Source organism: Aotus nancymaae, unplaced genomic scaffold, assembly GCF_030222135.1.
Source record: "Aotus nancymaae isolate 86718 unplaced genomic scaffold, 86718_ANA_hifiasm-v0.15.2.pri h1tg000016l, whole genome shotgun sequence".
Taxonomy (NCBI): domain Eukaryota; kingdom Metazoa; phylum Chordata; class Mammalia; order Primates; family Aotidae; genus Aotus; species Aotus nancymaae.
Genome location: NW_026988428.1, coordinates 72,283,048 through 72,292,674, shown reverse-complemented (window position 1 = coordinate 72,292,674; position 9,627 = coordinate 72,283,048). Strand labels below are relative to the sequence as shown.

At 46.5% G+C, this 9,627-nt stretch overlaps 2 protein-coding genes across 2 annotated transcripts; one reads left to right on the top strand and one right to left on the bottom strand.

Annotated features, from left to right (window-relative positions):
* Nucleotides 1-783: 783 nt before the first annotated feature.
* LOC135275341 (cyclin-P-like) lies at nucleotides 784-3,368 on the top strand. The gene is made up of 2 exons (XM_064376813.1): nucleotides 784-1,978; nucleotides 2,372-3,368. Exon 2 carries the CDS (start codon nucleotides 2,457-2,459, stop codon nucleotides 3,366-3,368), a length of 912 nt encoding a protein of 303 aa, XP_064232883.1. The 5' UTR covers nucleotides 784-1,978; nucleotides 2,372-2,456.
* A 71-nt stretch (nucleotides 3,369-3,439) lies between these two features.
* LOC135275340 (striatin-4-like) lies at nucleotides 3,440-3,862 on the bottom strand. The gene is made up of 2 exons (XM_064376812.1): nucleotides 3,499-3,862; nucleotides 3,440-3,453 (listed from the first exon to the last, which is right to left on the bottom strand). Exons 1-2 carry the CDS (start codon nucleotides 3,785-3,787, stop codon nucleotides 3,440-3,442), a joined length of 303 nt encoding a protein of 100 aa, XP_064232882.1. The 5' UTR covers nucleotides 3,788-3,862.
* Between the last annotated feature and the right edge of the window lie 5,765 nt (nucleotides 3,863-9,627).

The window sequence follows — 9,627 nt, the reverse complement described above, 5'->3', positions numbered from 1 at the left end:
CACAGTAATTCCTATGCTGGATTTTAGGTCTCTGAAGAACTGCTGGTGTTTAGGAATAAGAATGTGCATGAAACCTAAAATACCAAGAAAGCTTATACTGAATTTAAGCGAAGAAATAAGGGGGAAAAGAGAAGAATCTGAGAATTAAGGAGGCATAGATTCTTATGAAAATCACAAAATTTGTCGTAAATTAGAGGGGAGAAATTTAGAATTAAGTATAAAAAGGCAGAATTAGCATAGAGTACATTCATTAAACATTTTTGTCAGGATTAATGTTCCTGTAAAGACATAGTGAGCACTTTTCATATACTAATTTAGTTGTACATTTAACTTCGTTTGTATAATACAGAAATCTAAATATATTTAATGAATTCAAGCAATGTATCACTTGACCAAGGAATTGGAATTTCAAAATGTTTGTGTGGATATATACCAGATGAGTACCATGAGTAGTTTTATGTATCACCAGACTTGGTTATTGCCAAGTTATATATCACCAAAAGCTGTATGATTGGGTGTTCTGGTTACCTGGTTTACAGAAGTATCAGACTAGTAAAACTTTGATATACATGAGGACATTAAAACCATGCTGAGTATCATTTGACTTCGATTCAGAAAGTACTTTAGTATCTCTCAGTACTTCAGTGTTGTCATTGTGAGCAATTGCCTTTTATATTCAGTACTGTAACCATACTAGGCCTTTCTGTGCCATTCTCTAGATATTTCTTTTTTACACAATAAATTCCTCATGTCAAAAAAAAAAAAATTCAACATCAACTATGAGTTTGCCAAAGCCGACGGAGCCTCCCATGAGTAAACGCCTGTCTTCATCCACTGTGGCAATATCCCATTCCCCAGACCGAGCTCATCACATGTACCTTAGTGAAATGGAAGCCATTCTTTTGCGACTGTTGACACCTACACAGTCTTCTTTAGCGAGAAACAGAACTTCATTCAGGCTCTCTGGGCAGGCCAGTAACTCAGTATTCCCTGTCTGTCCTCGTTTAGCTCTTCTTGGCCCTCTTAACCCTTCTTACAAGTCTTCACCGACTCGAAACATTGAGAAGAAGAAAGCTGCATCTACATCTACATCTACATCTGACACAGGAGATGTTGGGAAAGAAGCCCTTGTGGGAGGAGAGGCCTCTCTGGTGGAGAAGGGGAAGCGGGGGCAACGAACAGCAAATTCTCTTTCCACTGTGAATTTCGGGTCCCCTCTGAGAAGATGCGAGCTTTCTGGAAGCATTCCTAAGAGACCATCTTCTCCTGTGATATCCAAGACAGCTACTAAAGCTTATCCACAGTCTCCAAAGACAACAAAACCTCCCTACTCAGGGTCTACTGTGAGGTACCGCTTACCTGCCCTTTCCAGCCAAGAGATGCCCAAGAAGAAAGCAGATAAAGAGAAGAGCAACAAGGAAAGGGAAGCTGCCTTGACTCAGCAGACTGCTGGCCTGCAAGGGGAGGAAGCCCCAGAGAAGCACGTAGTGGACAAGCATGCCAGCGAGAAGCACACTGCTGCCGCAGGAGGGAAGGCCGAAAACAGTGCAGCCTTGGGGAAGCCCACAGCAGGCACCACTGATGCGGGAGAGGCTGCAAAGATCTTGGCGGAAAAGAGAAGACAGGCCCGGCTGCAGAAGGAACAGGAGGAGCAAGAACGACTGGAGAAGGAAGAACAAGATAGAATGTGAAGCTTTGCATAGTGCCACGTGAGAGGTGAGGAGTAAGGAAGGAAAGGACCAGACAACCTGGGGCTGGAACGCAGCGGCCACCTCTTGGAATAAGATCATCCTCAAATCTGTTTTATGTTTAGAGTTAAATATAAAATAGTTAAAGCCACAGATATGTTGCCAAATAAAAGAATTTAGAGAAAAATAAAGTTACTTGAGTCAAAAAAAAAAAAAAAAAAGACTTCCGGCTGCGCGGCCCCGAGGTTTGCGGTGCGATCTCCTGGTACCAGGAGCGGCTCTGACTAACGGTTTAACGTGTGGCCCTAAAGAACTGGAAACCCAAAGGAACCAATATTCCTGCCTCACAGAGTCCCATCTTTAGTGGGGCTGCTTCTGGAATTTATATGATGACCAAGGTCCTAGGCATGGCCCCAGTTCTGGGCCCTAGGCCTCCACAGGAGCAGATGGGGCCTCTGATGGCAAAAGTCGAGGAGAAAGAAGAGAAAGGCAAGTGCCTTCCTAGCCTGGAGATGTTCCGCCAGCGCTTCAGGCAGTTTGGGTACCATGACACCCCTGGACCCCGGGAGGCTCTGAGCCAACTCCGGGTGCTCTGCTGTGAATGGCTGAGGCCCGAGATCCACACCAAGGAGCAGATCCTGGAGCTGCTGGTGCTGGAGCAGTTCCTGACCATCCTTCCCCAGGAGCTCCAGGCCTGGGTGCAGGAGCACTGCCCGGAGAGCGCTGAAGAGGCTGTCACTCTCCTCGAAGATCTGGAGCGGAAACTGGATGAGCCAGCACACCAGGTCTCAATTCCTCCAAATGAACAGAAACAGCGGTCAGTGCTTAGCCTCACTCACGACGCCCTTCTGGAAGATGCTGAGTCCCACTGCCTCCCTCGATGCAGAGCCTCCGAGCGTCCCAGTCCCCGACAGCTTCCCCGCGGGCCCCAGTGTCTCCCCAAGACGCCTGGAGAGGCCGCCGGGGCTCGAGGAGGCGCTGAGCGCGCTGGGGCTGCAGGAAGAACGCGAGTACGCCGGGGACATTTTCGCCGAAGTCATGGAGTACCTGGGTCTGGCTGGTGACACACTTTACCTGGCGGTGCACCTGCTTGATTCCTACTTGAGCGCCAGCCGCGTGCGCTCACATCGCCTGCAGCTGCTGGGCGTGGCCTGCCTGTTTGTGGCGTGCAAAATGGAAGAGTGCGTGCTTCCCGAGCCCACCTGCCTCTGCCTCCTGGGTGCGGACTCCTTCTCGCGGGCGGAGCTGCTGCGCGCGGAGCGCCGAATCCTGAGCCGCCTGGATTTCCGGCTGTACCACCTGGGCCCGCTGCTGTGCCTCGGGCTGCTGGCTGCGCTGGCAGGGAGCAGCCCCCAGGTGATGCTACTTGCCACCTACTTCCTGGAGTTGTCTTTGCTGGAGGCCGAGGCGATGGGATGGGAGCCGGGTCGTCGCGCGGCTGCGGCTCTGAGCCTGGCGCACCGCTTGCTCGATGGGGCGGGCTCCAGGCTCGAGCTGGAGCTTTACAGCTCCGAGGAACTGGGTCCCCTCGAGCCGTGCGTGGCCCGCGCTGCGCTCCGAGGTCCCGCGCCGGGCCGCGCCGCCGTCTTCTTCAAGTACGCGCGGTCCCAGCGGCAGGGCACCAGCCTCACCGCTGCCTGCCTGCTCCGCCGCCTCCACCTGAGCCTCCCTGAGTGCTGAGACTCAGTCATCAAAACAAACAAAAAAAACAACCTCCCAGTGTGTGTTCTTCTCTCATCTCAATAAAGTTTTTATTTTGAGCACTCTCTAAAAAAAAAAAAAAAAAAAAAAAAAGCCAGATGCTCTTCACCTGGCTCCACCGCCCCGTTGAGCTCCAGTGAGCGACCCAGCAGGGAACGGACGCGCTTGGACCGCATGTCGAGGATGGTGTCTGTGTAGCCCACCTCTTCCAGGTACTGTCGGAGAAGCTGCCGCCCCTCCTTCCACACCAGCAGGCTGTTCTCCAGGGTGACCGATTCCACGGGGCCATTGGAGACTTGTTCTGACACATCTGCTTTCTTCTCCCCCTGGTTCAGGTCTGTCCCAAACTTCAGTTTATGATATTTGGCCCTTTCCTGCTTCAGTGCGTACTCTAGCATCTTGATCCGCCGCACCAGGTCCGTTTTGAGATTCTCCTGCCCTTTCCTCTCTCCCTGGAGGAAGGCCACCTGCGCCTGTAATCACAGCAACACAACTGACCGCTTGCAGCTCTAACAAATAGAGCTGCTTGGCAAGATTGCCAAGCGCGAGTGCAAGGTCCTGGTGGTGGAACCCGTCAAGTAGCACCATGCCAGCTCTGCTCCCTCTTACACTCCAGAGACCCAACGCCCCCAGATGGGATCCCTGCTCCCGAGCTTTGCCTCCCCTGGGATGCCTCCCGGGGCGGGGGGGGGGGAAGAGGCCCGGCAGTGCTGCCTGACTGTGTCTGCTGATGAGGGATGGGGGAAGAAGCTGTGAATTGGGCGGGCATGGCTGGGACTAAGCCACCAGTATTCCCCGAGTTCCTGTGGGGAGGGCTGGCCCCACCCCTAAGGCAGGGCAGGGGTTCCCAGAGCTCCCTTGCCCCCCGCCCATGACCCTGGTTCTAAGTTTACAAAGTCTCTTCCTCATTCCTGTTGCGTTCTTTCCCACCTCTGACATTCCTTCCCTCCGTCCCTCCCGCAGGGCTGATATTAGAGGGTGGTGATGGGTAAGGGCCCCTGACAGTGACCCTCCTGTCTTGGGTTGGGGACAGAGCCAGGTGGCCTCCTTCTGCCCCTTCATGTTTACGTTTGCAGCCTGAAGCACTTTAAGTTGTTTTTCTTGTTTTTTGTTGTTGGTTCCTGTAACTTATTCTCCAACCATTGCTTCCAACTGAAATAAGACTATTAAATGCCTGTTCAGGAGGGAGAAGGAAAAAAAAAAAAAAAAAAAAAAAAAAGGGCACTTTTTTTTTTTTATTTTCTTCAGTTTGATTGTCACTCCAACTTCCTCCCAGTCTAGCCCCTTTAAGTACTGCCAGGTTTCAATATCCCCAATCTCTTAAATGTCCAGTTTCTTTCCTCCTTTGCCCCTACCGATGATCTGGTTACTCCTTTTTGCTCCAACATTCCCCCAGACCTTCTCAAACACTGATATTTTCCCCTCTTTCCCCACAAATCTCCCTGCCAGGCTTCTGCCCCCAAGCATCTTCTCACCCCTTCACACCACATCACCCAGGTCCTTTAGACTCCCATGCACCCGATTTCTCTGTCCCCTCATACCCGCTTGCTTCCCTTGCTCCCACCACAGCAATGCCCATCTGCTCCTCCCCGCTCACTCAGGTCTGCTGCTCGGGACGCCTTTGGCGACGGCGCGGGAGATTCTTGCTGAGGAGGGGCACCGGGGGCAGCATGGCAACCCTGGGGACCTTTCAGAATTTTGCAGAAAAACTGTGCTTCTTAAAACCAGTGCTGCCAGGCACAGTGGTTCACACCTGTAATCCCAGCACTCTGGGAGGCTGAGGCAGGAGAATCTCTTGAGCACAGGAGTTTAAAACCAGCCTGGGCAACATATCAAGACCTCGTCTTTACAAATAATTAAAATTATCCAGACACGGTGTCACATGCCTGTAGCCCCAGATGCTCAGGTAGCTAAGGTGGGAGGATGGCGTGAGCCTGGACAATCATGGCTGCAGTGAGCTGAGATTGTGCCACTGTACTCCAGCCTGGGTGGCAGAGCAAGACCCCATCTCAAAAAAAAAAAAACCTTAGTGCTTCTTAATGTATTAAAGTTTAACTGGCATTAAATTATTGCTTTGTAAAATAGCTTGTCTTTGTTTTGGAGACAGAGTCTAACTCTGTCACCCAGGCTGGAGTGTAGTGATGCGATCTTGGCTCACTGCAAACTCCGCCTCTCAGGTTCATGCAATTCTCATGCCTCAGCCTCTTGAATAGTTGGGACTACAGGTGCACGACACCATGCCTGGCTAATTTTTTGTATTTTAGCATGTTGCCCAGGCTGGTCTTGAACTCCTGAGCTCAGGTAGTCTGCCCGCCTCAGCCTCCTGAAGTACTAGGATTACAGGAATAAATGACCATGCCTGGCCAGCTTGTCTTTGAAATGGAAAAGGTATTTCTGCTCAGTCTTGTATTTTCAATATGGCTGGATGGACTTAATCTTACCAAAGGGAAAAAAAAAACATCTTCAGGGTGAGACCAAGACAGAAAATTTCAAACTAAGGATTTTTCAGCCAGTTTTGAGTGAATGAAACCTGATTAATAAACTTCCCATTGCACATTGTGTTACAGTCAAGCTACTGCACTCATCCAAACAATTGTACTCACACACATGAACTCTGTTAATATTGTCATGTTTCCCCTTAATTGAGAATGTACTTCCATTGCTGAAGTTATTGTTTGAGGTGTGTGAAATTGTATTCTCCTCATTAGTCCCTGAGAAACGAGAGACCTGGGTCATCTACAGAGGAATACAACAACTAACAATCCCTACTGTAAGTTTCTTCATAGCTTCTAAAGATTGGTGGAGAAACCAACCCATTTCCTGCTTCCTTACCCCAAGTAAGAATGTAAGGGGGTAATATAGGTTGTCTAACAATACAAAATGACTTGCCTGTGAAAGTATTGTGATCAGAGTTTTGACTTCAGCTTTAAAGGCCAAGAAACATAAGATGTGAGTCACTGCCAAATATGCATATTGTTTTATTTTGTGTGCATGTTTTGTTTATGGTTTTGTTTTTGTGATGCAGAGCCTTCTGCTCCTGACATTTGTATTTTTCACCTCATATCTCCAGTGCATTTCATGCCACCATGCTCCCCCCAACACCACCCCCATGAGGACAAGACAAGAACTTTGTCTGTCTTTTTCAGTGCTAGGGCAGTGCAGAAGGGAAATGTGGGGTCAGAACCCCCACACAGAGTCCCCACTGGGACACTGCCTAGCAGAGCTGTGAGAAGAAGGCCACCGTTTTCCAGACCCCAGAACAGTAGATCCACCGCTGGTTTCCACCGTGCACCGGGAAAAGCCATAGGCACTCAATGCCAGCTCATGAAAGCAGCTGGCAGGGGGGCTGTGCCCGGGACCCCACCTCTTTCACAGCATGACCTGGATGTGAGACATGAAGTTAAATGAGATCATTTTGGAACTTTAAGGTTTTGTAACTGCCCCATTGGATTTTGGACTTGCCTAGGGCCTGTAGCCTCCTCGTTTTGGCCAGTTTCTCCCATTTGGAATGGGTCTATTTACCCAATGCCTATACCCTCATTGTATCTAGGAAGTAACTAACCTGCTTTTGATTTTACAGGCTCATGGGTGGAAGGAACTTGCCTTGCCTCAGATGAGACTTTGGACTTGGACTTTGGGGTTAATGCTGGAATGAGCTAAGACTTAGAGGGACTGTTGAGAAGGCATGATTGTGTTTTGAAGTGTGAGGACATGAGATTTGGGAGGGGCCAGGGGCAGAAAGCTATGGATCGACTGTGTCCCCACCCAAATCTCATCTTGAACTGTATTTCCCATAATCCCCACATGTTGTGGGAGGGACCCATGGGAGGTAATTGAATCATGGGAGTGGTTACCCCTCCATGCTGTTCTCATGATAGTGAGTAACTTCTTATGAGATTTGATGGCTTTATAAGGGCTTTTTCCCCTTTGCTTGGCACTTCTCTCCTCTGCCACCATGATTGTAAGTTTCCTGAGGCTTTCCCAGCCATGCAGAATTGAGTCATTTGAACTCTTTCCTTTATAAATTACCCAGTCTCGGGTATTTCTTCATAGCAGCATGAGAATGGGCTGATACACTATGTCTTTATATTTAAAGCGGGTTTCTTATACAGAGCATGTATCAAATCAGTAATTGTCTTCTGATTGAAATGTTTAGAACATTTGCACCTGTTATAATTATTGACATAGTCGAGTTAAATCTATCATCTTTGTATTTATTTGTTTCATCTACTGTTTTTTTCCTCTGTTTCTGTTTTCTTTTAAATTAATTGTTTTTTATTATTTCATTTTATTTCCACTAGTGGCTTAAAGCTCAACTCCCCACTCCTTTTAAGTGATTGCTCTGTGGTTTACAATATACAGTTTTAGCTTATCATAGTCAAATCTTGAAAACACACCACTTCAGGCATAGTATAGGAACCTGCCAATAGTACACTTCTGTTTCCTTTGTCTCACACTTTATGCTGTTGTTGGCATACATTTTATTCCTTTATGTATTATAAACCCATAGTACATTGTTACTCTTTTTGCTTTAATCAGTTAACTTTTTTCAAACATAAATTTTACCATCTTAAAAATTTTTATGTGTACAGTTCAGTGTTATATTTATAATGTAAACTATCACCACCATCTATCTCTGTAGCTCTTTTCATCTTGCAAAACTGAAACTCTATACTTGTTAAACAATAACTCCCCATCCTCCCTTCCCCCACTATTCTATCTTCTTTCTCTCTGATTTTACTACTCTAAGGACTTCATGTAAATGGAATCATGCAGTATTTGTCTTTTTGTGACTGGCTTATTTCATTTAGCAAGGTTCATCAGGGTTTCACAGGGTTTATCTCTGTTGTAGCTTGTGTCAGAATTTCCTTCCTTTTTAAGGCTATTGTTGTATGCATATACCACATTTTCCTTATTCGTTCTTCCATTGATGGACACTTGGGTTGCTTCCACATTTTAGCTTTATTATCATGAATAATGCTGCTGTGAACATGGGTATATAAATATCTTTTTGAGACCTTGCTCTACGTTCTTTTGGTATAAAATCAAAAGAGGTGAAATTGTGGGGCTATGTGGTAATCCTATTTTCGGTTTTTGGAGTGACCTTCCTACTGTTTTCCACAGCCACTGTACCAATTTCTCAACAGCAGTATACAAGGGTTCCAATTTCTCCATAAGGCTAACACTTGTTATTTTGTGGCCTTTGGTGTGTTTGTTTATTTTTTATTTATTTATTTATTTTGGTGTGCTTTTTAAATAGTAGCCATCCTAATGGGTGTAAGGTGCCGTCTCATAGTTTTGATTTCCATTTCCCTAATGATTCATGATGTTGAGCATCTCTTCATGTGCTTATTGGTCATTTGTATTTCTTCTTTGGAGAAATATCTATTCAAGTTTCAGCCTATTTTTGAATCAGATTTTGTTGTTGTTGTTACTGAGTTTTAGAAGTTCTCTACATATTTTGATATTTATCCCTAATCAGATATCTGATTTGTAAATATTTTCTCCCATTCTGTGGTTACCTTCTTACTGTTACTGTGTTAATAGTGTCTTTTGATGTATAAATTCTTTTATTTTCGTGAAGTCTCATAACTTACTGAGACTGGGTACAGTGGCTCATGCCTGTAATTCCAGCACTTTGAGAGGCCAAAGCAGGAGGATTGCTTGAGGCCAGGAGTTGAAGACTAGCCTGGACAATGGTAAAACCCTTACCTCTACAAAAATTTAAACTTAAATTTAAAAATTAGCTGGATGTAGTGGTGTGTGCCTGCAGTCCCACCTACTCGGGAGGCTCAGGTGGGAGGATCACTTTGGCCCAGGCGTTCGAGGTTGCAGTGAGTTATGATCATGCCACTGCACTCCAGCCTGGGCCACAGCATGAGACCCTATCTCAGTAAATTAAAAATAAATTTCAAAAAAGAACTTCCTTTTAAATGTCTTGTAGTACAGGTCACCTGGTAATGAATTCTGTTTTATTTGTCTGAAAAAATGTTTTTTAATCACCTTTGGCTATGGCTGGGATTGTGTCCCCACTCCTAAAATTCCTGTGTTGAAGTCCTAACCCTCAGTACCTCAAAGTGTGACTATATTTAGAGATAAGACCTTTAAAGAGATAATTAAGTTAAAATGAGGCCATTAGGGTGAACCCTAATCCAGTGTGACTGGTATCCTTTTAAGAGACACACCAGGGTACACACACAGAGGAAAATACCACGTAAGGGCAAAGCAAGAAAGGCCA

Excerpts from the sequence above, each read along its gene's own strand:
- LOC135275341 (XM_064376813.1), top strand. The coding sequence starts at position 2,457 with ATGAGCCAGCACACCAGGTCTCAATTCCTCCAAATGAACAGAAACAGC.
- LOC135275340 (XM_064376812.1), bottom strand. The coding sequence starts at position 3,787 with ATGCTAGAGTACGCACTGAAGCAGGAAAGGGCCAAATATCATAAACTG.